Below are 26,630 nucleotides of genomic sequence, written 5' to 3'. Positions count from 1 at the left end.
CCTCAATAATAATAATAAGAAGAAAGGGATTTGTTAAGTGCTTACGACGTGCCAGACACTGTATTAAGTGCTGGGGCGGATACACGCAAATTAAGGCAGAAACCCAATTAAACCACCCATTTGCTTTTTCACCGACCATATTCCGAGTGACAGGGATGGGACGGGGGGGAGCGGCACATTTTCTTTTCCAAAGAGGTGGCAGAAAGGCAGTTGGTGGGCAAATATTACACCCGGTGTCTCAGAGGTGCCCAACTCACTGTAAGGCTTCGGCATTCTTCTCCCGCTGGCGCTCAACTCCGAGCTTGATCTCCTCGGGACTGAGCAGCTCCTGGTCGATTGAGGGGTTCTTGGACTTCTGAAGCAGGACCGCGGCAGCAACACAGGCCTCTGGGACCTTTAATGGAAGGAAGGAGGCGTGGCTGTGACCAGGACGGCACTCATTCGTGCATTCATTCAATTGGATTTATTGAGCGCTTACTGTGCGCAGAGCCCTGTAATAAGCCCTTGGGAGAGCGCAATTTAACAGTAAACAGACACATTCCCTGCCCACGTCCAGCTTACAGTCTAGAGAGGGAGACGGACATTAATATAAATAATTTATAGAAATGTACGTAAGTGCTGTGGGTCTGAGAGGGGGGAATGAATAAATGGCGCAAGTCAGGGAGACGCAGAAGGGAGTCGGAGAAGAGGAAAGGCGGGCTTGGTCAGGGAAGGGCTCTTGGAGGAGACGTCCCTTCTATCCCACCTCCCTTCCCATCCCCTCAGCACTGTACTCGTCCGCTCGACTGTATATATTTCCATTACCCGATTTATTTTGTTAATGAAATGTACATCGCCTTGATTCTATTTAGTTGCCATTGTTTTTACGAGATGTCCTTCCCCTCGACTCTACTGATCGCATTGTTCTCGTCTGTCCGTCTCCCCCGATTAGACCGTAAGCCCGTCAAACGGCAGGGGCTGTCTCTATCTGTTGCCGACTTGTTCATTCCAAGCGCTTAGTACAGTGCTCTGCACATAGTAAGTGCTCAATAAATACTATTGAATGAATGAATGAATATAAGGCTTTGAAGTGAGGGAGATCAACTGTCTGGGATTTGATGAGGGAGGGCGTTCCAGGCCAGAGAGAGGATGTGGGCAAGAGGTCGGCGGTGAGATAGACGATAGACAGACAGAGGTTAGATGAGAAGGTCAGTATTAGAGGGCAGAGTGGGCAGGCTGGGTCGTAGTAGGAGAGTAGCGAGACGAAGTAGGGGGGAGCGCTCAGTCATCGGCATCGATTTAGTGCTTTGTGTTTGCAGAGCACTGTACTAAACACTTGGGAGAGGACGATCCGACAGACACGTTCCCAGCACCGGGTAGAAAACTATCTCTTCTTGCCAAGAGGGAACAGACTAGATGAGCTTCCCTAGCGGATCGTACTTCAGTCGGCCATTCGGGGAAGACAAAGATAATTTGTTCTTCGATTTAAAAACCTCTGCACATCCATCACGGGGATGGGGGTGGGGAGGCGTGCGCGGGAGCAACGACGTTCTGCTTACGGAGAAATCCAAGCCGATGGTTTCATACTGCCGGTGGATCTTTTCGGCGAGGTCGTCGAAGAGCCTGACGATGGACGGCTTTTCTAGGGACATGGCTTGGCTGAGCCCCGAGGAGACGATGGCGGGCCAGGTCTTCACGATGCAGTCCCAATCGTGCAGGTTAGCCAGGCACACGCCGCTGTGGTTTCCAAGGAGACAGTACAAGGCGCCCTGAGAGGAAGGGCTACCGTTAGATCCACGAGCCTTCGCGGCACAGAGACCACTCGCCCAGATTCACTCCTAAGCCTCGGCGAACACTCGGTTTGGATCCGAGGGTGCGTGTCGGCAGCGGACGCCGCTAAATCCATTTTCGAAGCGCGTGCCCCGGGGTAGGAAGAATCAAGCCCACCCTGGGTTTGGGGGGGGGGGTCTTTCTCGGGCATCATTTTGTGGGAATGGTGGGCCAGGGTGCCGCTACTGCCATGGTGCTTTTCGTTGAAAGCCAAACTGGTGCACCAAGGCTTTACGACCAATAATTTTAAGGCACGGATTTGGGATCTTCTTCCCCAAGGTACATTCCTCGGGATCAGACAGCAACCTAGAAGGAACGATTCTGCTAAGGGTGCCCTTTCTCCAAGCTCCAAACCCCTCGTGTACCCTTTCTGGCATGACGTTTGCCAGATGCCAAGAACACGTTACCATTTTCAGTTTCTCGGCCACAGACCGGCAACGATGACCTCCCTCTCCCCGGTCTGGAACAGATGCAAGAGAAACACACCTTGAACTGCTGCTGGCTGACATCTCGTCGGTCCGGTCGTAAAAACTCTAACACCAAAGGAATGATGTCTCTGCAACAGAAGTTGTACGTCCCCAGCGCGGTGAAGAACGTCTGCTGCGCTTTATTTCGGACCTGTGGAGATGAGCGCCCGCTTTAAGGCCGAGAACGACGCTCCGCTGGAAAAAGCTACGAGGACGGGCAAGGGTCAAACTGTGCTGCGGGCTCAGTTTGGCCGCTGTTCCTCAGCCCGGCCCAGCCGTGGCAGAAGGGACCTTGGCTATCCAGCCCGTGGAGCTGGGGAAAGTCTGCCATTTGAATGCCTTTTTTTTTTTTTAAATGGTTCTCGTTAATGGCTAATTACGCGCTAGGCACTGTACTAAGTGCTGGGGTAGACGCAAGCTAATCAGGCTGGACACAGTCCATGTCCCATGTGGGACTCATGGTCTTAATTTCCCTTTTACAGATGAGGTCAACGAGGCCCAGAGAAGTGAAGAGACTGGCCCAAGGTCACAGAGCAGACAAGTGGCAGAGCCGGGACGAGAACCCAGGTCCAGGATCTACTCACTAGGTCGTGCTGCTTCTCGCTGCACTGGAGTAAACCCTGGCAGGTGGGAAAGCTCTGTGTCCTAGGGCGAGTAGCTGGACTAACGAGCCCCATCGTCCCTTGGGTGGTGGGAGGGGGGGATTTGCCACAAACCAGGGCCTAGGATTGGGGTAGGAGAAGACCATTTCCAGTGTGGAGTAGGGCCATCGAAGAATCGGGTTGTTTCCCTGGAGCCGGGCCAGCCGTCGGTGATGCGGCTGGAAACTAGCAGCTGCTGCTACGACTCCTCTGTAGCGTTCCCCCCGATGTGGGACGGGGCTTAGCTCACAGAGGACACCCCAATTTGACATCTTCCACCTGGAGGAGCCCCCAAGCCCCCGGGATTTTAGAAGCCCCCCACCCCCGTGGGACCAGAGACTCTGGCGATGCCCCACCTTCCCCACACCCCCTCCAACATGGGGCAGACCATCTTGATGAGGGGACACAAAGCAGCAGCTGGGAAGTGACGCGCAGGCAATGGGGTTTAGTACAGTGCCCGGCACATAGTACGTGCTTGACAAGTGCATAATAAGCTCTTAACAAATACCGTCATCATCATCATCAACAGGAATTCGTGGCAGCGCATCAGCCCGGGGACAGAGGCTCACCTGGCCGTACGAACTTGTAGACAGGCGGAGAAGGTCTCTGATCATATCCTGGTGGATTGTTTTGTACTCACAGCCCTCAACAGTTAATGTTCTCAACTAAACAAGGGAAGGAAAACTACGTCAGCAGCTGTTTTTCTAACACCTCGACGGTGGGCCGGGCAATCAATCCAACGCATTTATCGTAAGGGTGACGGCACTGGGCTAAACATTCGGGAGAGTACAAAAGAACCACGACAGACGCTCCTCGCCCACAAGGAACTTACGCTCGAACGGAAGAGTTGGACAAAAATGGTTTTTAAGACACCTCGACTCGTGTCTGGGTAGACATTCTATTTTTTCCGACGGCACTGCGGAAAAGAGCAGGGTAGAGAAACACATCCTACCTCATGCTGCAACATGACTCTGTCGATCAGCAGAGCTCTGATATGCTGCTTTTTCCCATGGAGCTGGAGAAACAAACGAGTAAAGGTCGGTCCAGTTATTACCCACATTACACTGACGACCCGATCGAGAGATATTCCTTCCCCCGCATCCTCTACCCAGAACGTACAGCTCGGAGAGCTAAGGAGGTTCATGCGGTTGTCAACTCTCCAAGCCTAGTACTGAGTTTGACCAACCGATCAATCAACCAATCGATCAACTGGAATTATTGAGTGCTCGCTGTGTTCCGAGCACCGTACTAAGCGCTTGGGAGGGTACGGTACCGCAGAGTTGGCAGGCACGACCCTGGTCCATAAGGAGCTTACAGTCTACGGGGGAGGCAGGTGTTAAAATAGATAAGGTATAATCTCGGTCCCAGCCTGTACATGCACCAAAACTTGTTTTGGCTTTCATTTTAATTTGTCAGATCACCCAATTACACAGCAGTCTCCACAAACACGACAAAAATACCAGAGCTCCTTTTTCAAACTGGTAAGCGCTTTTCAGTCACGTCTTCTCGGTTATAGGAAATCTTCTCTATACAATTTTAAAAATAAGATTGTGCGCTAAACTGTTCTTCATTCGCCCCCTTGTTTTCTAATGGAGCTGGAAATAAACCGAGGCCCTGGGATGATATTCCAGACGACTGATTTCTAAAATGAGCTATTTTACCATTTAGAGGAAAGACTGTTTCTGAAGAGCAAGCAGCGTGAAACCCACTGGGAAGCAGCGTGGCCTAGTGGATACAGCACGGGCCCGGGGGTCATAACGACCCCGGTTCTAATCCCAGGTCCGCCACACGTCTGCTGTGTGACACTGGGCAAGTCACTTCGCTTCTCTGTGCCTCAGTTCCCTCCAACTGTAAAATGGGGATTAAGACCGTGAGCTCCACTGCGGGACAGGGACGGTGTCCAGCCTGATTAACTTGTATCTCCCCCAGCGCTTAGTACAGTGCCTGGCACCGAGTAAATGTTTAATAACTACCATTATCATTATTACTTTTTCATTATTATTATGACGAGAGATGAATAAAGTTATTTTAAAGAGTCCCACAAGCATATTGCTTCACTATGGAGGTGAAATAAGGCTTGTTCTCAAGATAGAGGATTCTTCTTCATTTAATAGTCTTTACGCACCTTCATAACCTCTCAGCTACTTAACTGCTCAAGTTAAAAACTGAGACTTGAGGACAGGAGGCAAAAAGCTAAGTAGCCAATGCCCTTGCTGGAAGGTGTGCTGCCGCACGTTTGCTATTTCACCGAGTTGGGAGATCAAGGGCTGCTTTGGGTCGACGGGGGTGACAAATAAAACCAGGCCCCAGAGCAAAGTCAAATCTAGAGGGGCTTTCCCTGTGTTGTTTTTGAGTCTGCTTCCCCATTTTTCCAGTCTCCTATTTTCCAGATTAACTCTGTTCCTAATCCACACGGCGTAGCGTTACTTGCTTTTCTATCGTCGTCTGTGTTTAAAAGACTTGGACTAAAGGCAGCCAGCGCGAGTTTCTTCAAGTTTCATTTGAAAATAAAGTCACATGAAAAGGCATTAATGGGTAGTAATAGCGAGTTGCGACAGCTCATTTTGAAAGCGGTATGCAAACTGAAACGCAAAATAAATACCACCTCCACCCAGCGCTCGTGTCTGACATTTTCCACTTATTCATTTGGGGAACCGCTATTTATTCAGTGCCTCCTGGGTGGAGGGCACAGGGTCACTGCCAGTTCTCACACTCTACTCCTCTCCCACCCTCACCCCCACCTCCCCACAGGTCTCAAAATCATTATGGGAAAGGTGACTTTTCCATCCTGAAAATTGGCTTGTTCTTTCTGATGGCGAGAAAGGGCCAGAGGGGGAGGAAGGGGGAGGGCGAGAGAGTTCGATCTTTAGGTTTTCTGACCGAAGATACTGACCCTATTCTCCATTGACTTCTTCACTAGGTTAAAGCTCTTCCACCGGGAGTCAAATTCATGCTTGTGAGATCCTTGGAATTGTAAGAGGTCACCGATAATCTGCGGCCAAACAGTTTGCGAATTACAAAAACACGCCGGGCTTGGTCACATTAAGAATTACGCGTCTCTCGAAAGACATTCGTACCTTAATGATAAGAAACAAAGACTTGGTATCATCTTCCGAGTTGTCAAGGATGTGGTCTGTCATTGGAGGGAAAGAGAGTTTTGGAATTAGGCACAGAAAAATCAGTATATTTCAGTTACTTTAAAAAAAAAAAATGCCCATGAATCCGCAGGGTGGTTATTTTCTCTGTTGGGGCGTGGGTGAGGAGAAGAGAAGGAGGTTGGAGGTGTGGGCCACTGAAGCAGGATCCTTGCTCAGGCCTCAGAAATGCCCCAAAGTATACCCACCTTCTCGGTCACCCGTTGGACAATCTCTTCCTTTTTTTGTTTTCAATTTTCCTTGTGTGTTTGACGCTAACCCCCGCCCTACCATTGCTTTTAGATTGTGAATCAACTCCCGCGGAGGGGAAGGTTAGGGACCAAATCAATCAATCAATGGTATCTGCTGAGCGCTTACTCAGTCCAGGTCACTGGACTAAGCGTTGAGGAAGCACGACATAACTGAGTTGATGGACGCATTGCTCGCCCACAATGAACTTACATGTACTTGTGTTCCCAGTGCTCAGTACCGAGCTTTACATCCAGCAGGGGATGAATACCTGAACCTCCCTGAGACACAGGGACCATGTAATGTCCGCCTCTGAATTCTTCCCCAGCACTCAGTAGAGTGATCTGCACGCAGTAAGAGATTAAAATGCACTGTTTCTTCCACAATCCCAGCCCCACACAGCTCTCTGCCACTAACCCCCGTCGCCCTTTTGCCCCCTCCCATTTTTACATGACCCGCTCTGAATTTGAAGACTTCCCAACCCCCTTTTGCAGGGAGAAAACAAAACCAATGTTCGTGCCACTTCAGATCTGAAATGTTGATGGGGCTGAAGAGTAAGAGGCCTGAGCTCTACAGAGAGCTAGATACAAAAGTACTTACGGAGTAGTTTCCTTACGACGCGGGCAATGTTTTCCCGGGGGTTTTCTCTGGAGAGATCTAAAAATCACAGAGAATACAGTTTAGATGGCGAATGTCTGTGGAAGGTCATTCGACCGGGGAGGAGGCGAAAAGCACATTCTAGCCAGATACAACCATGGCCCTAGGAAAGGGTCTTTTCAGGTTTACGGAGAGACTACTTTCTGGTCGTCCCGGCCTCTCCCCTCTTCAGTGTAGCTTCCATTCATTCGGCTGCATGAGTCGGCTTTCTAAAACTGCCCTACGGAGCCCTTCCCTTCCCCATCAAAATCCTCCAATGCCTCGCCTCCGTCTCTCCTCACCAAAACCAAACGTGGCTATGCAGTAGTTTCGCCGTTTCCTATCGCCGGCTTTCCCCGTTAGACCCCCCACCCCCACGTAACCGCTCTGCCCTCCGGGACTCAGGGTCTCCGGAACCCCCCTTTCCTTCCAAGCTGGAGCCATCCTCTCTGCTCAGCTTCTCCTAGCCTCCTTCCTCCCCTTTTTCAAAATCCAACGGGCCACCTACTTCATGAGATATACCCGATGGGTTCTCTTCACCCAGTCTCTCAGCTCCCTCAACACATCACGCATCCCGTGATCTAAATTTTTGTTACGAATCCACTCAGCCCTCTTGTTCTTAAACAGAATGTGCTTGTGCGTGCGACTGTGATTTAGGGGACTGAATTCTGTATATTCCCCAACGGCCTTCCTCAGTGTTCAATCTGGTGGTTGATGATGAATGTAATTAGCTTCATAAGCCTCAACCACTTCAGAGGTGCATCATCCTCCATGAACTCGGACCAAACAACCCTCAAAAACCTGGGTTTTAAAAAGACCTACTTTTAAATCCTTAAAAAAAGACCACCTTGAGTGACATTTGCACACAGGTAGACGACTTTGGCCTTCACGGGCCTCTGAGCGCCGGGAGGAGTGCCAGAGGAAGACACAACCAGGAATCTCCCAAGATCCTATTCTTTAGTTTTCTATTCAGCTGGTGGTGACGCCAAAAATCAACCACCCCTCCCCGCCTTCCCCACCTACCCAAACAAACCACACCAAAGCAACTTTCCCATCTCTCAAACCGGTTCCGTGACAGAGAAACCCTGCTGAGGTGAACCAGGTAGCTGGAGAGCGAGGTAACCCTCTCCACAATCCACACTAATGCTTAATGGTACTATTCAGACTTTCTTGCAAATGGGAAAACAAAACGCGCTTTGATGTTGTTGAAAACACACAAACCCATCAGGTTTGGGAGCATTACTCACTCTCCCTTAAAGGATGCGCAGTCAAATTAGTGACTTCTAGGGCCCAGATTTACTGGGCAAATGAACTTCTGACCAGCGAGGTTCAAGCTGGTGTCGGCACTAACCACATGTCAAACCTATTTCTGGCTCCCCAAGGAGAATGACAATAAGACCACCCAAACTGGTTCTCTTTTGTTTTCCTCCCTGTCACCATCCAAGTTTTCCTCTGACTTGACATTCCCCACTTCATTTGGTTATTTTGCTAAACTCCAATTATACTGCCAGGCTTCAAGCCCTTTTTCCTCAACTGGTCTGGACTTCCCTCCATTTTCTTCCCAGTGCTGGCTGTTCTGGCTTTAAGTCCCTTTCGGGACAAAAAAACCCAAAGATACAGGCCCGGGAAGTATTAAGCAACAATATCCGTCGTGAACTGGAGCGTGGTCTGGTGGATGGAGACACAGGTCTGGGAGTCAGAAGGACCCGAGTTCTAATCGCAGCTCTGCCATTTGTCTGCTGTGTGACCGTGGGCAAGTCACTTCACTTTGCTGTGCCTCAGTTACCTCATCTGTGAAATGGGGATTAAGACTGTGAGCCCTCCTGTGGGACAGGGATTGTATCCAACGCAATTTACTTGTATTTACTCCAGTGTTTAGAACAGTGCCTGGCATAAAGTAAGTGCTTAATAAATACCACAGTTAATATTATTACCATCTGAGTTTATGCCACTGATAGCCGTACCTACCTGCCTTCTTAGTTGGAGTTACCTTCTTGACGAAGCTATAAGCGGGAAGGAAATTTTGTGATAACTATTAGGGTGAACCTACCATAATCAAGACCAGTGTACAGTTTGGTCTCTTCCATAGACACCAGAGTTGGCACCCTGCATAAAAACAAAATATAGAGTTTGTATCACTCAGGCCTGAAAACATTCCTCAGTAAAGGAGTCTGACTGTTAGAGTACTTCAACTAACGGCAGAAAGAACGCTAAGATGTTCGAGCAAGAATAAATCAGATGGTTTCAATACATCCTGTCAGGTACCAGGTTTAACTTTATCCTTCTCAGCACGAAAGCTAAAATTACGAATATTGTAACTGCCCTTAAAAGTACGGAAGCTCTGCCTCAGTGATTCGAACAGACATTCACCCCAAAAGTTGAACCTGCTCCACTTAGTATACAAGCTTCGGCCTTACAATTCTGTTGAGAAATGATCCCACAGATCACCAACCGGGAAATAAGGCTCGGTTATCAGGAACTGCAACTGAAAACGGGGAATCTGGGATCTATACCGTTCCTTGAAAAGTCAAAAGCCAAGTCTCTTCCCTAAAGAGCTGCCGTGTTAGAACAGGAATCTGGCTACCAGCTAAAGTCTGCCCCAGTGCTAACTCTACCAGGATCCAAACCATACTCACATAACTAGAATAACAATCATAATAAATCATGCTAACGATAATCTCTAGATTCCATGAATGAAGAAGCTCTTCAACAGAGGATATTTACTTAGGATCTGAGTGGTTGAGATATTCTATACACCCATACACCTCTCAAGACGATTACAACCCATCTCTATATAAAACACTAAGCAAGTCACGGTCCTGAGGAGCAACTTTTTCCATCACATCTAATGGGAACGTTAAGCCACGAGATTTAACACGCAGTTTCTTATTCGATTTCCAAACCCTACATCGCAGAATCGATTTTTTTTTCCTTTTTAAAGCACCAGAGACCAAAGTTTTGGGGTAAATGAGGGAGGGCTTCCCCATGAAAACCTGGGTTGACATGCTTGAGTATCTGTAAATTCATTCTAGTGTTGCACACGAGTACTCGGGTTTAATTTCAAAGGATACCCGGAGTATGCTGAACACTTTAATACCCACAAAAGGGGCAGCCAAGAAGACGCAAACTGGGATGAGAAAAAAGACCATACTTTTCTTTCTGATGAGCCATGGCCTAATGAAAATGCCCAGGCACAGATTTCCTGCACAAGCTCTGTCCTAAGAGGCCAGTTGGGAGGTATGTCGGAAAATGTGTAGGTTCAGGTTTTTATGAATTTATCACAATAATTCTGGATGATTCTTTTGGCCCATAGGATATTAAAGGCTTACATATTTCCTGTCCGACTCAGGTGCCCATAACAAAGACCCTCTAGACTGTAAGCTCTTTGTGGGCAGGGAAATTGTCTAATCATTGTTATACTGTATTCTCTCAAGCACTTAACCGAGTGCTTTGTACACAATAAATCCAACTGACTGACCCACAGATTTCTTTTCCATGTATTCATTCATTCAATTGTATTTACTGAGCATTTACTCTGTGCAGAGCACTCTACTAAACGCTTGGGAGAATATAATACAACAATAATTAGACCCTCTCCCTGCCCACAACGAGCTTACAGTCTAGAGGGGAAGACAAACATTAAAATAAGTAAATAAATTTTCCATTAGCGGGTCAAGGGTTCAAGGTACTAATCTGTTCCAGACCCCTTTTTGTACTCAGGTTTTGAAGGCACTCTTTTCACCGAGACTGACCTTAAAAATTCCTTGAGTGAAATTTAGCAATCACTAGGGCAATATATTTCCCAACCTGCACAATTAGCATAAGACTTCTTAGAGGGAGGATAGCCACCCTGTCCATAGTTCTAGGAAGAATATCTTTTAAAACTGTGTGCTGGGAGTTGTATATCCATATATATATACACACACACACACACACATATATATATATATAAGGACAGATACACACACATTCTCTCTCTCTCACACACACACACCCATCCAGGTGGTCACGGATTTGATGAATATAAGCAATCATGAAGTATCACCAGCTACCTCTCAGGCCTGTGTCTTACATTTGTTAAGCGCTTACTATGTGCAAAGCACTGTTCTAAGCTCTGGGGGATACTAAGTGATCAGGTTGCCCCACGTGGGGCTCACAGTTTTAATCCTCATTTTACAGATGAAGTAACTGAGGCACCGAGAAGTGAAGTGACTTGCCCAAAGTCACGCAGCTGGCAAGCGGCAGAGCTGGGATTAGAACCCACAACCTCTGACTCCCAAGCCCGGGCTTTTTCCACTGAGCCACGCTGCTTCTCTAATACATAATGTGGGGAAATCCGGGTTCCTAATTGGAAATGTTTCTTTTCCATACGATTTTGGGGGATCCGGGTTTTTGGTTCCAACCAACCAGAACCACCATTTAATGAAAATTAACTAAGATACTTCCCAATTTGGGGGGAAGCACGACCGCAACCCTAGACACCAAAGTGGCAGTCAAACACATCTTTGAAGTTAAGAATGATAATGGAGCGGACCACAGGTTCTAAGCGATTACTTTCCCCTGCATCGGCGAACTTGCTCTCGCCCTTTCCTGCGTGGCCAATTTCCCTTGGACGCCAGGTTCTTTCCCTGCAACATATCCAACCCTCCCTGCCAGGAATGACGCCTTTTGCCTAGTCGTTCACAGCAGGGCCACTCGTGCTCCAGCAGGACTCTCTCCACCTTTCGTCACAGGCAGCCTAGCTCTGGCAGCCATGGCCTCCGTTTCTCGAGCAGAGGGGCGGTATCTCTTGGACGCCGGCCACACCGCGCCTCTGACCACTTACGGTCAGGGTTGCTGCCCTTCACCTACGAAGACCCTACCCTGTGATCGCGCCTGTGGCCAGAAAGGCCATTAAGGGCAAGCGGTACCCTCTCTCCCGATTACTTGAACCCGTTCGGAGGCCTGAAGAGCCCGCTGCTGCTATTTTTAGGGAATCAAGGAATCCCCTAACATCTCTAAGCCACAGGGTCAAAAGCTAGGCTGTTTCTCTTGCTCCTTTCGAGTCCGTGTTAGCAGCGTGGCTCAGCGGCAAGAGCACGGGTTTGGGAGTCAGAGGTCGTAGGTTCTAATCCCGACTCCGCCGCTTTATCAGCTGTGTGATCTCGGGCAAGTCACTTAACTTCTCTGTGTCTCAGTTCCCTCATCTATAAAATGGGGATGAAGACTGTGAGCCCTACAAGGGACAACCCGATTGCCCTGTATCTACTCCAGTGCTTAGAACAGTGCTTGGCACATAGTAAGCGCTTAAATACCAACGTTATTATTATTATTCAGGCAGTGTGACTGGTTACCCACCAACTCGGCCTAACCGAGCAGCTGACTTGGGTCTGCCCCTGGGGCAAGATCCACTCTGTCTGTTCCTGACCTGGCTTTCTAAACCAACTTCTTGGGGACTGCTACTTCCAAGATAAAACCAGTCTGGTGGGATGGGAAGAAAGGTAAGCTTGTTAGGGGCAGGGTACGTGTCTGCTTTTTCTGTTGTACTGTACTCTCCCAAGTGCTTTGTACAGTGCTCGGCACCTAGTAAGCGCTTGACAAATATCATTCCCTGACAGGGGAAATGATTCACGTTGTTGAAACCACACACTTACACACCCACACACGCACAGCAAATGAAACACAAAGATCGAGGCTAAATGGAATCTCCTGGAGGATAGGCCATCTGAATATACGGGAACATATCCAATATGCAGGAATTGTCAAAAGGACACAACATTACGTTGGTGTGCTTAAGTACAACAACTCCCGCCCCTCCTGCCCCCTCCTCCCCCTCCCCCCACCAACCAGAAATCCAAATAAAACCCAAAAGCCACTAGGAATTCCAGGATTACATTGTGCTTGCACTTATGTACATATCTGTAAATTATTTATTTGAATTGATGTCTGTCTCCCCCCATCTAGACTGTAAGCTCGTTGAGGGCAGGGAATGTGCCTCTTTATTGTTGTACTGTACTCTCCCAAGCCCTTATTACAGTGCTCTGCACACAGCAAGCGCTCAATACAAGTGACTGAATGAATTAACCAATATCAGCCTCTCCTGAACACCCCACTGGACCAATTTTACATTCCATCACCAAACGCAAAGCCAGTGATAGAGAGTAGCTATAAAAAGACAATCTAAAGTTGACTCTGCTCTCATTTAAGTGGGGGGGGGGGGGAGGGCGGGGGAAGGGGAAAAAAAACAAAAACAAAAACAAAAATCTGACATGCTGCTATTTTTAAATTTAGCTCTTGGGCCACATCGATTATTTCCATGTTTGACAGACGAGCTTTCAAAAAAAACCAAAAACCAAAAATCAAAGAAAACATTCGGAAGGTGTAACAAGGAGAAAACAGGGTTACTCACCGTGGAGTAGTAACTGTTTCCTTTCCTGTGTGCAGCTCCCCCAGCAGAGCTGGGTAGTTTCCTGGAGGTGCCAAGAGAGGTTAGCTAGCCCTGCCCCTCAGTGCATCATATCACATACAAAACAGAAGGTCTCCGACTGGGCCTTCGGACTCAAATTTCTTGAGTGAAAAGGTATTAAGAGTGGAGGTGATGGGAATCTTTCATAATTTCCCACAGTATTTCGGTCCATATCTGAAATGTATTCATTAACGCCCGTCTCCCCTATTAGACTGTAAGCTCGCTGTGGGCGGGGAATGTGTCTGTTACGCTGATAGAGTGTACTCTCCCCAGCGCTCAGTACAGTGCTCTGCGCACTGTAAGCGCTCGATAAATACGGCTGAATGGCTGACCGACAGGAAAGGGGGACCCAAGGAGATCAGGAAGCATTTCGGAAGAAAAACAAGGACTCCTCTACCTTGAGTAACCCTGATTTTGGCACCCCGGGACAGCTGGCTTAGGCTACTAGATGAGGCGGTGGGCTGCAGAGGCAGGCAGCCAACGGAGATTCAAGGAAGAATAGGAGACCAGGGCAGATCATCTTCCCCGTTCACCCCGGGTATTGCCCATTCAAGTTTTCTGCGTGGGTAAACCCTCGCCCTCCAGGGCACAAGAGCGATGCACTATTTTGGCACCGCGGGGTGGCACCTGGATTCTTCCACATCTGGAAGCGTGAGTCAGTTCAACGTTAGGGAGGTTTCGTGGGACAAATCGCCACTCCAATCTGTCTTGCGATGCCTCTGCCCCCAACGATCACCTAAGCTCGATTTTTTACCCCTCTAGAACAATGGCAGAATGCCTTAACTACTAGAGTACCTGCCGGTTAAATCCTCCAGGCTTTCTAACGCCACGATATCACTCAACACCTGGGTACTCGGCCACTTAATTCTACATCCGGGGAAGTCGATTCGTCTGCGTCCTAGCCACTCAACTTTCTGCCAGGCGAAAATAGACCGAGGCACCCAAAGCTAATGTTGACTCGGCAGATCGACTCGACGTCAATCTCCTGTCCTGCGGTTGTAGGTCGCCCCACCCCTGGGGAAACAGATAACAGATAACTGAGGCTTAATCAGACCGCTCCCACCAACACTCTGTGTACGACGTTAATACTCGCTACATCTCACGGGGGGTGGGAGTCAAAGAAATAACAGGATTAATGTTATAAAAAGAATCTTCTTCAACTCGGAAGATTTGTCGTTAAAGATTAAACCACTGCTCCTAACCGGGCAGTGACCTGCCTCCGACAGATGGCAATCACTGATCCTTTCAAGAGACAAGAGAAATCCCTCTAAAGCACTCGGTTCAATTTTCGGTCCTATGCCCACGATGGGAAGCTGGCGCAGATGACAACCTTTCTGCCTCTAGACCTGAAGAGTTGCCCTGAAGATATAAAATGAGTGAAACGCTCGCCTCTATTTCCTTTTCCTAATCACCTAGAACACTTCTTCATAACCCAGGTCCAGAAGCAGAATGCCTTCGACCCACAAAGATTTCTTCCAAGTTAAGTGACCCCTTAACCTTCCCGGCAGCCAGGTGTCATACTACTTGCGAATGAAACCCTTCATCTATCTGACCCGAAGATTGAATCGATGGCGCTAACAATCGGGGCAATGTCCTCTGCTAATTCTTAACAGGAAAACCAACAGGGCTAAATACAACATTTAGGGGATGGAGGCGATTCAACCCTAGTGAAGAAAGGACACCAACGTGGCTGTTCATCCAAGACAGAAATGGGGAAAATGACAGAAAGACCTTTGGACACACTTGCTCGAGCAGCGTTTCCAAATTAAAAGAAAATTCTACAGTTGAGGTAGCTAAATGGGATATAGCTCAGCAAGAAAAGTGAACCGTGATCTCAGACGAAGTCACGGACTGTGCGCAGCCAGTGACTGCAGCCAATGATTAAAATATATGCTGTCGTGAAGACTGTAAAAATTCAACTCATTTTTCCAGCAAGTAGGAGGGAGACTGCCTTCTAGTCCATCCCCACTAATTCCACCTGGAAGAATGTCTCATCTCAAAGTTACCACCCCAAGACCTGACACAATTCTCTCAAGTCTCAAATCAAATCAAATCAAAGAAGGCAGTTCAATGGCCAGAACATCAGATCCAATTCTCTTGACCAAAACTCCTCTGGTATTCTGTTGAACAGATCTGAAATGCTGAAAGCAAAACTGCTGTTTCACTACGGACACTTTAAAGTGTAACCACTTTTACCACAGAAAATAATTTTTTGTTTACCTAACGGAAACTCCTTGGAAAACAGACTGTCTCTCCGATTATTCCGGCACCTTTCAAGAAAAATAATCTTAGCCGATTTTAGTCTAGACTATTCGGTAAGAGTACACAATATCAAATTGCATTATAAACCACGCCGGTCTAAGAGTGGAACTGTGGTTTTTGGTCCTTCGATTTTCAAGAGCGGTTTATACAGTGGATGGAGATTTAATTGGTCACAAACGGATATGATGAAACGTGGACAGCAATGCATCTGTTCAGGGCATCCAGGAAGAGTCCTTCACTTCTCAATTCTAACAACTCCCAACCTTTATCACTAGTGTCCTGGTATATTCTCCTTAAAGCTGAATCCTCTACCTCATTTCAGTGTCGGACACTCTGTCTTGACAAGAGACTCTGAGGGCGGAAACCTAAACGTCTTCCTCAAAAATCAGGTTCCTCGAGCAGGCTATCAATTACCAAATGACTGGGCCCTGTCTTGGCACACAAAAAAGTTATTTAGCATGGTATAACGAGGTCTTGATTAATTTCATGAGATGCTTCGGAGTGTTAGATGATCTCAGGGGAAATGACAAAAGAATGTCAAATTGAAGACGAATATTGCTAAAATCAAAAATGAAAGCAAAAGTGGCCAATTCCTGGGAAATCTAAAAACCAGATTTCCTAAAGGACAGGAAACACTTCTTGATAACGAGCAACACAAGATATTACTTTTTGGGTAATGTACTTTTAGAAAATATTTCTCCAAGATTCACTTTGAAGCCTAGGAAAGTGGGGGAGGGGCTAGTCGCAGCAAACTCCGCCACCCAACAGAGAGTAAAACCACCCAGAGTTGTAGAAACGAAGCGCCTGGTACAGGAAGCACAAGAGTCTTTCCAACCCTTCCTGAGGCAAACAGAAAAACTTCCTTTTCAAGGGGGTCTTTTCCCTCTACGGCTCTGGTCATGACTAATAATAATAAAAATGACAGCGTTTGTAAAGCGCTTACTCTGTGCCAAGCACTGTAGCGAGTGCCGGAAAAATCAAGTATAGAGTGTCTAGAAATATCTAGTAGGTGGGGGGCCAAACTGCCTCCTTCCCCAAGGTCACGTATTTCCCTTGGTTGCCTAATACAGTAACTCTGATACCAATGGGAAAACATCAGCCACGGACTTCCCATTGAGATTAGAATTCGCTTGCGTCAGAGGTCATGGGTTCGAATCCCGACTCTGCCCCTTGTCAGCTGTGTGACTGTGGGCAAGTCACTTCACTTCCCCGTGCCTCTCTTCCCTCATCTGTAAAATGGGGATGAAGATTGTGAGCCTCACGTGGGACAACCTCATTCCCCTGTATCTATCCCAGCGCTTAGAACAGTGCTCTGCACGTAGTAAGCGCTTGACAAATACCAACATTATTATTGTCTCCTGGTGGGCCATCCGAGATTGTATTTAAACTCAAATCCTAAAAGATGGCCTCCCACAGTGGGCTGCGTGATCCGACACGGTCTTGATGCATAATCTCTAGACCTGCCACATCCCATTTCTCTGAAAACTTTGAAAAGCACGGAAACAACATTGACTCCAAACACCGAGCAAACACCGGGCATCCATCTTAAAGCAGAGAACTGATGTGACTTGGGCCACTGAGAAACAGTGTGGCTCAGTGGAAAGAGCCCGGGCTTGGGAGTCAGAGGTCGTGGGTTCTAATTCTGGCTCTGCCAGTTATCAGCTGTGTGACTTTGGGCAAGTCACTTAACTTCTCTGCGCTTCGGTTACCTCATCTGTAAAATGGGGATGAAGACTGTGAGCCCCACGTGGAACAACCTGATTACCTTGCATCTACCCCAGTGCTTAGAACAGTGCTTGGCACAGAGTAAGCGCTTAACAAATACCATCATCATCATCTCTTAGAACCCAAATGTACTTTTTTTACTAGACGCCACCTAGTCCCCCTTACAGATGAAAGGATAGCGCTGGGAGAACACAGAGGTAAAACACCCTCTTCATGCAAGACTGTAACTGGGCTTGTGGCCTCAGCTTTTCGGACGTGTAATCCTTTTGAATGATTATGATCTTCCGGGTAGAACAGGATAAAAGGCTGAACCAGTTCTGAGTCACCCAGGATGTTTTTCTAGAAAAAGCCATAGGTAAACCTAAGCCACTACCCTAACAGGTACTCTTTAGTGGAGCTGCTCTACATGTAAAACAGTTTTACTTACAGGTGAGTGATCTGTTCTCCTTTCAGAGGGGGCAGAAGGTTCCCAGAGCCAATCAGGCAGTTGTGCACTATAGTCAGGCGTTGCTGTACATCATCCCTAAAAGCCAAAAGTTAGAGGTAATAATGATGATAATAATAATAGCACGCTAGGGAGCATTTATTCCCCAGGGTAGTTCGGCCCGCCAAAGTACACATCGCCCACAAATGCAGGTGATATAACCTGGTGGATCCAGCCCCCTCTTGCCCGAGGATCTGGAAAAGCGCTAAACCGAATGATGGCTCTTGCTCTGTCGGAATCTATTTCCGAGTGATCGACCTGGCAGGACGCAGCGTTCACGGAAGCACCGCCACTGAGCTCGTCTCGAGCAATAGCCCACCTGGACATTTCTAGCTCGCCGTCCCCATAGCGCTGTAATTGGATGAGCTCGGGCTGAAGAAAGGAATCCAGCAGGTAATAGGCGAAGGAGACTTCATCTGGCGAAGGAACATGCCACTGGATATCTAAATTCCACAGGTCACCTGGTTTACCCCAGTCCTAAGAGAGAGCAAGCGTACCCCTCGTGTTTAGCAAACGAGTAAACCCTGATTTTAACACTTCACAGGCTGGAGATCAATCATTTTCCAGCTTTAACCGAGTTTAAAAACACCCCCCTCCCAAAACACACTGAACCTAGGGTAGAAACAGTACAGACTCCATCTGCCTGCTCCTTAATATTGCTCTGCAAATATTTCTTTTCATTTGGGAAAGTTGGGATCAGGCTGGATCTTTTTTAAGCTGGCAAAATGTCAGGACGGATTCTGCGGTATTTTCAAAACGTGCACCTGTAACGAACAACTCATTCCCTGACACGAGGCTGCCATTTTTTTCCCCATGACTCAAGTGAATTTTTCTGAATCGATTCATTCAATGTTTACTAAGGGCCTTAATGCACCTCAGAGGAACAAACACCAGTTAATCGGTTCAACTTTGATTCGCCGATCCGTGCGCTGCATAGGGATTAAATATTGGATGGAGGAAAAATGAAACAAATCGCCCTTTTTCCTCCGCCACACTTCCTGGATTCCCACAGTGACCTCAACAAATCTACTTTACATTTAAGTTTAAAGGACACGCTGGCTGCACCCACAGGCTAAAATGAGTAAGAGTGGGGCGGCATTCCGTTGCCCGGTTTTTCTGATGAACGTTGCTGTGGGTTTGGCGCCGAGATGATGCCGATCGACAGGCTTAACGTGTCGCAAATCCGCTTTAGACCAGTTTGCGGGCAGGAACCCGATCGGCGTCGCTTTCCACGCGAGGCAACGGAAGAGCCCGAGGTGAATGGAAACCGCTCACCTTGATGGGGAAGTAGTCGGAGAGGGGCTTGTCGAAGCCGCCCGGAACGCTGCAGTATTCCGTGGGGTAGATCAGTGTAGTGGAGCGGAGGAGGTGGTGCAGCAGATTACAAGACAGGGTGTAGCCCTGCTTGCAGGTTAAATGTAAGGTGCGTTGGAGAATTCGCACAAGCTGCTCCTTATAAGGCAACAGCTCCTTTCCGTCTACCCGGGTAATCTGGGAAAAGGGAGAAATGATTTTTTAGACGACAGGGGGGTGGACAAAGCAGAAACCTCCGGAGAAAACACTCAAGTTTAGACTGGGCCAAAAATATCCCAGCTTGACCCAGTTCTAAAAAGAGAACCCCATACGACGTTTAAGAAATTGACTTTGGCAATCACCTACAGAGACAAATATTAAGTGCTTTCGTGGAGGCACGGGTCTTTTTAGGACACGGTGATTTCTTTCCACCATCCTCACTCTACAAGTTCTGCACGGATGAAACACGATAAGATGGCTTACCGTTTTCTGTTCTTTGGGGTTTCGTTTTTGGCTAGGCACTTGCCTTTTTCTCCCATTCTGATAAATTCAATATACTATTTAATGACAACAATGGTTTCCGTTAAGCATTTACTGTGAGCACCGGTCTAAGCACTAGGGTAACTTTGCCAGGTTAGCGGTTTGGACACAGTCCCTGTCCCACGTGGGGCCTACAGTCTAGGTAGGAGGGGGTGGGATTTACTCCCCGTTTTACAGATGGGGAAACAGAGGTGCAGACAAGTACGTCACTTGCCCGTGGTCACGCAGCAGATGAGTGGCAGAGCCGGGATTAGAACCCAGGTCCTCTGACTTCCAGGCCCGGGGATCTTTCCACTAGGGCACGCTGCTTCTCTTCCTTTCATTGACTGCGTGGATGCTTTAAAAAAACAAAAACACTTTTGCACTAGCTGGGCAACGAGCCAGGGCCCAAAGGCGTGCACTGAGTCACCCTGGAACTTGGGGCTCAAAAGGTGCACTCGCCTTTTGGAACCCAAATCACGTCTTTTGGATTTCGGCGTCGTTTCCTTCCGCCACCCACCCCCGGATGCAGAGTCAAGAAATGAGCGTGGCCCAATGGAGTCAGAAGGACCTGGGTTCTAGCCCCGGCTCTACCACTTGTCTGCTGTGTGAGCTTGGGCACGTCACTTAACTTCTCTGTGCCTCAGCTACCTCACCTGGAAAATGAGGATAAAGACTGTGAGCTCCCTGTGGGACGGGGATTGTGTCCAACCAGATTACTTTGTATCTGCCTCAGGGCTTGGAAGAGTCCTGATGGATTTATTTTTTATTTTTTTTACTACCTTCTTCCTTGGAATTTGATAGTACAGGGATTGTATTTTTAGGGTCACCTCTACTCTAGACTGGAAGCTCGTTTTGGGCAGGGAATGTGTCTGCTTCTTGTTACAGTGTACTCTCCCAAGTGCTTAGCACAGTGCTCTGCACACAGTAAGCACTCAATATATACGACTGAATGAATGGTCGATTAGAAGCAATGGGATGAGAAACTGCATATAAATCAAGGAAGTGGCACTACCTCAGACAACAGTTGAAGATTCCACAGTAGTTCCTTATCCAGTTCTTCTTCATTCAGGACATCATCGTCTTAAAAAGAAAAAAAATAGGGAAAAGTTTTATTTAACCACAATATCCGGCTTTCTATTCTGAAAATGGCCACTACAAAGCCAATGGCCACCAGCTCAGAACCTATTTCCACGACTTGAAATCCACCCATCCCTCCTTCCATCCCAAGAGAAACTGGGACGATGGCCGAAGGTCAGAGCCAAGAGGAAACCCAATCCGGCTCAAACACCCAGAATCCTCTCGGCGTCTCGATTCGACACGGTGTCTCGTTAAGTATCTGAAGCTAATGGACATTCCCCTGTGGGCCTAGATCGTAGAATTCTTTCCGAAACACCCTCTCAGCGTGGGATACTAAAATAGCACTTCTCCTCACATTTCACCTCAGCTGGTTGATTGAAAAGATAAACCAACCACATACCGGGTCTCTGAAAGTGAGGAGCTGGAAATTTTCCAACCGAGAGAGAGAGATTTGGGATTTAAGAGGAATGTAAGTTGTCGATCGGGTTTCGGAGATCCACGGGAAGGAATCCCAAAAGGGGAGAGCATCATACTTACTCGTGGTAAGTTGGGTTATAACGTTGCAGCAATGGGGCACAAACAGCTTCAGAGAGTCCACTGGGCAGCACTGGAAAATATATTTTCACAGATAATAATTGTGCTATTTGTTAAGCGCTTACTTTATGCCACGCGCTATACTAAGCGCTGAGGTAGATACAAAATAATCAGGTCCTACGTGGGGCTCCCAATCTAAGGAGGAGGGAAAACGGGTTCCGAATCCCCATTTTGGCAGATGAGGAAACTGAGACCCAGAGAAGTGAAGTGACTAGCGCAAGGTCACACAGCAGACAAGTGATGGGGCCAGGATTAGAACCCAGATCCTCTGACTCCCAGGCCCGGGCTCTTTCTACTAGGCCATGCTGCTCCTCAGCATGAGATAGGTTTACCGTGGAGCCTAGAGGGCTTAAGCAGGGCATGGCTTTTACATGACCAGGACAGCCCTTCAAAAGGATCGGCACGATGTTAGTAGAGAGCGCTAGGAGTTCAAGACTAAATATAGGTCCACAATAGCAAATACTTTAGAAGGACAGAAGGACACCAAAGGCAACAAACCCTCTTCTCCTACTTGCCAATTCAGTCAGTCAATAATCGATCATATTACTGAGCCCTTACTGGGTGGAGAACACTGTAATGAGTGAAGAGAGTACTAAGCACTCGGGAGAGTAAAAGCCAACAGAGATATAACCTTCACAACATCGGCCCTTTCCTCTCCGTCCAAACCGCTTCCTCATTAATCCCATCGATCATCCCGTCCCGCCAGGATGACTGCACCAGCCTCCTCGCTGACCTCCCTGCCTCCTGTCTCTCCCCAGTCCGGTCCAGACTCCTCTATGCTGCCCCGATTATTTTCCCACAAAAAGTGTCTTCCTGCTCCTCAAAAGCCTCCGGTGTTGGCCCATCCACCTCCGCTTCCAACAGAAATTCCTTACCGCTGGCTTCAAAGCACTCCATCGCCTTGCCTCCTACTGCCTTGTCTCTGATCTTCTTCTACAACCCACCCCTCACACTTCACTCCTCTAACGCCAACCTACTCACCGTACCTCCACCTCGTCTATCTCACCGCCGATCGCCAGCCCACATCCTGCCTCTGGAACTCCCTCCCTCTTCGTATGACACACTATCACTTTCTCCACCTTCAGAGCCTTCTAAATAGCACTTTCCTTCAAGAGGCCTTCCCCAACTAAGTCCTCTTTTCCTCTTCTCCCACTCCCTTCTGCGTTGTCCTTGCACTTGAATCTGTACCTTCTACTCACCCCATCCTCGGCCCCGCAGTACATATGCGGCATTTATTTATACTTTCTCTCTCTCTAGGCCATAAGCTCCTCGTGGGCGGGAAACATACCTATCAATTCTGTCACGCCGTACTCTCTGAAATGCTTATACGATGCTCCGCACATAGTAAGCGCCCAACAAACACCACCGATCGATCGACTGATTTGTTTGACGTGAACCTTGCCCACAAAGAACTTAAATCCCCGTTGCCAGGAACCGCATCCAGATGGGGACAAGTGAGGAAATCCATCTTTTAGACAGAAACACGCCAGCCCTCGCTCCCCCTTCCCGAGTTTTCACTCAAAAGCCCGTGCTCACCTTCACGGCCGCTCGGCACATGTCCGCCACCATCCGTCCCGCTACTCGTGTTTCAAAGATGTTCGAGATGGCAAAATTAAAGACCTTCTGCAGAGCAACCTGGCCATGGGATAAGACAAGAAATGAATGGATTTATTCCAGGTTCCCTTCAAAGAAAATAGTCACATTCCAAGGAAAAACCATATTCAATGGGGAGAGGGTGATTTTCACTGGCATTTTCATGAGGAAGATTCAGTTCACAGTCAAAGAGGCGCCACCCAAAATCAGGTTAAGCCAAGGCGCTCAACTCTGGAAGGTTAATTTTTATCTACAAAGCTACCGAGTAAACTGCAAAGGAGAGTAATTTTGCACTGCCCTTCCACTTGCTCGGAAGTTTACTCAGCTGGGCACTGGCGGCGTTTTCAAAGCGCTAAGCATCCGAGACCAAACTCGACGGAGACGGCTTATTCCCTCTCCAAGCAGCGGCAAGAGAACGACCTCCTCATTTGTCCACGGGATGTGGCCCAGAGCTGGATGAATGCACTCCAAACCTTTGTTTGGGAAAAATGCCTAATCTGAAGAGCACTTCTGGTGTACACGTCATGAACGCGAGAGTGGGAACAAAGCCATTTTTGGCGTCAAATCCTCAGCACATCAGGCTTCATTTTTAATCCGCGTTCCATAAAAATTTATTGGTTTATGAGAGAATATTATTCTTTTCTTTTTTCTTCCTGATTATCCATTCCAATTCTGTTGGGACTTACTTTATTTTGGCTTCTCTGCAGGGAAGTTACGGAGACCACCCACCAAGGCCCCCACCGAGTCTGTCCCGGGGAAAGCCCCATCCTCACTGCCCAAAAGTACCACCCATCTGAGGCCCGACCCTCAAGTCGGACGCGAGTCCTCCATTTTCCCCAAAGCGACCCTCTCTAGGATTGAGCGTCTCCTTGACTTTGGATCATCGCTATGGGATAAACGACCCGGGTTTCTGGAACACGGAGCTTCTGACGAACCGGGTTGGAGCTTCCAGGATGATCAACCCCTGACTGAGGGGAAGAGACGAAAAGGGAAGGAAAATTCCCAGCTTTGGGAATGGATGCAGCACCAGGCCACTGGAGCCCAACTTTTCAGGTTTACACTGAGGAGGTGACTGGGCGAGGTGGGCACGGTTAAAGATTGGAGAACTGCGTCACCTCCTGATATCTCATAGTGGGTCTCCAAAAGGAGCCACGTAGAATTGGCCCTTTAACTCATCTGTGCTTTTCTGATCGCTGTTCGGTGTGGGCAAGAAGGAAGAGACCACAGTCCAAATTTGACTGCCAAGTCGCTTTTTAAAAAGCACCGCACGTTAAAAATGAAGCGGATCCCAGAACTGGAACCTGATGGGGTGATACCTTAAATATATCCTTAGAGCACTGGGTGAGGATTGTACTGAAAGTAGACGATAGCCCCAATTCCACCAAACTCTCCAAGTGAGTCATCTTCTCAGTTTCTGTCTCCTCCCTTGTTTGTTCCAGGGTGCTGCTTTCTATGAGCCCAAAACACCTGCAAGGATAAGAATTATGGAATGTGATATGCACTTATGTGTCAAGCACCCTTTAGAGCACTGGGGTAGATTCCAGTTAATCGAGTTGGACGCGGTCCCTGTCCCAGTCCAAGTATGAGGAACAACAGGTATTGAATCCCCACTTTACAGTTGAGGAAACTGAGGCACAGAGACGTGAAGCGACGAGGGTATCTGTTAAGTGATCACTATGTGCCAGGCACTGTACTAAGCACCGGGGAGGATACAAGCAAATCGAGTTGGACACAGTCCCCTATGGGGCTCTCGGTCTCAATCCCCATTTTGCAGATGAGGTAACTGAGGCGCGAAGAGAAGTGACTTGCCCAAGGTCATGTACCAGGCAAGTGCCAGAGCCGTGATTAGAACCCAGGCCGTCTGACTCCCAGGCCCGGGTTCTTTCCACTGAACCACGCTGTCTTATACTTTAGAAGATCCAAACAGGAAAGTCAAGGCAAACAACAGCAAAATACACATCTGCTCAACGCTGAGCCAGTAGCTTGAGAGCAGTATGTACTCTGGGGGTTGGGGAGGAGGGAGGGGAATGCGGGGGTCCTCCCAAAGATATGGGTGGGTGGCAAAGGGAAGGGAGCAGAGGCAAGCAGCTGGCATGTCTTGGTCCCGCTCTTACCTGTCCATGAACTGTAAGACGAAATCTTCAAATTCAGCAGAGGCCGAGCACAGCTCTCTTTCTACCTGCATAGTTCCCAAACAAAGGCACGCACTGAATATGTGCAGCTTTTCTTCAGAAAGGTCAAAACTTATACAGCTACCTCAACTGGAAAAGGGCCAGAACCCTAAGCTTCTTTAGATTACTGTGAGAAACATTTCTATGAACAAAGTCAATTCTCACTAACGCTTTTTGCTCTCATTAAAAAAAAACAAAAAAAAACAAACCCTGCACCCTAAGGGTCCCAATTGCCCACAGGAGTTTGTCCTACTTCTAATGGAGGAGCCCTGGAATAAGAAAAAAAAAAAATCCATCAATTTTTTCAAACACAGGTCAGCACGCAGCTGTCAAGAAGCAACATTCAGCCATCACCACATGAGTGGTGTTCAGGCTGTTGATCTACAAATAAAAGATGATACGCCCGATCACTGAGTCGAGCCGAGCCAGCCAAGAGGCAGCACGGCTCACCGGACTGGGTACCAGCCTAGAACTACGGAATTCCCTACCTTGTTGACTGTCTCTGCCCAAGGGCCCCAGGAGAAAGGAACTGGGCGTCTCCGGCCGCTTGCACAGAAAACGTCTTTTCAACGTTGGCCGCCACCCTCTTTCTCACAATCCTACCCGCTCACAGAACAGTGCTTGACACATAGCGAGCGCTTAAATTCCAAAAGGATAATGATAACAAAAATGAAATAACCTCAGCTCTGCCTGATGGCACCGGTGACGGGGAAGTGCATTTACTCCCACCTCAGCCTTGTTCCTCTCAAACTGGGTCTGTTTATTGTTGTACTGTACTCTCCCAAGCGCTTAGTGCAGCGCTCAGCACACAGGAAGCGCTCAATAAATACAATAATGAAATAGGGCTGTCATCTCAGTTCTTCCTCCCTGACATGCGCTTCAACACTTGGGCATTTTTACCCTCCGTTCCCGACTGGAATATTCCACCTTGGCACAGTCGGTCTATTCCCTATCTGGCCTGGGGTTCTTCCTCCACTACTTGTAAATATTTTGTCAGAGCCTTCCCCCCCCGGTAAGGCTGTGAGCTCCTCGTGGGCAGGGAATCTGCCTCGCTTCTGTACTTTCCCGAGCGCTTAGTACAGTGCTCTGCACCCTAAACGCTCAATAAATTCCCCCGGTGGATTGACTGTTCTTTCCCGAACGTATCAATGGGGCTCTGTGCGCAAAAAATATCTTTACTGTTGCAGGTTACGAGAACAGCTGAATGAATTCACCAAATATCTCAACCCACTGCATCGCTCGGGGTTTTTTTTATTTTCTTAAAGCATATTTATAAAGTGGCTTTAAACTCAAGCGCTAAGAACCGTGAATAAAAGAATGAACACTCTGCAGTTCCAACTAGAAAGCATTCTTACTTCTGTGAGGTCATTTCTTTCTTGTAGTACAGATGAACAATCTACTAAAGGCACCAGAGTGGAAAATGTTGCTATAAACTGGAATGTGATCTGTTGGGAGATACAAATGATTTTCAACACTTATTGCACATCAATACCGGGTACAAGTATTCTTCAACTACTCAGAAGTGTGG

At 48.0% G+C, this 26,630-nt stretch overlaps 1 protein-coding gene across 4 annotated transcripts in view; it reads right to left on the bottom strand.

Moving 5' to 3' along the window:
- The window catches only part of PSME4 (proteasome activator subunit 4), a 96,323-nt gene that overhangs the window by 24,539 nt on the left and 45,154 nt on the right, over nt 1-26,630 (bottom strand). For all 4 annotated transcript variants that reach the window (XM_029071624.2, XM_039913146.1, XM_039913144.1 and 1 more), the window contains 18 exons: nt 26,458-26,547; nt 25,046-25,110; nt 24,248-24,398; nt 22,875-22,973; nt 21,282-21,351; nt 20,680-20,747; nt 19,128-19,343; nt 18,172-18,329; nt 17,796-17,891; nt 8,987-9,042; nt 6,901-6,957; nt 5,995-6,050; nt 5,811-5,909; nt 3,870-3,932; nt 3,487-3,582; nt 2,296-2,427; nt 1,539-1,748; nt 258-394 (listed from right to left, as the gene is read on the bottom strand). In XM_029071624.2, the coding sequence (XP_028927457.1) occupies nt 258-394; nt 1,539-1,748; nt 2,296-2,427; nt 3,487-3,582; nt 3,870-3,932; nt 5,811-5,909; nt 5,995-6,050; nt 6,901-6,957; nt 8,987-9,042; nt 17,796-17,891; nt 18,172-18,329; nt 19,128-19,343; nt 20,680-20,747; nt 21,282-21,351; nt 22,875-22,973; nt 24,248-24,398; nt 25,046-25,110; nt 26,458-26,547 (1,919 nt within the window). The remainder of the gene's footprint in view (nt 1-257; nt 395-1,538; nt 1,749-2,295; nt 2,428-3,486; nt 3,583-3,869; nt 3,933-5,810; nt 5,910-5,994; nt 6,051-6,900; nt 6,958-8,986; nt 9,043-17,795; nt 17,892-18,171; nt 18,330-19,127; nt 19,344-20,679; nt 20,748-21,281; nt 21,352-22,874; nt 22,974-24,247; nt 24,399-25,045; nt 25,111-26,457; nt 26,548-26,630) is intronic.

This window comes from Ornithorhynchus anatinus, chromosome 9 (assembly GCF_004115215.2).
Source record: "Ornithorhynchus anatinus isolate Pmale09 chromosome 9, mOrnAna1.pri.v4, whole genome shotgun sequence".
NCBI classification, from domain to species: Eukaryota; Metazoa; Chordata; class Mammalia; order Monotremata; family Ornithorhynchidae; genus Ornithorhynchus; species Ornithorhynchus anatinus.
This window is presented reverse-complemented; position numbering and strand designations above follow the sequence as displayed.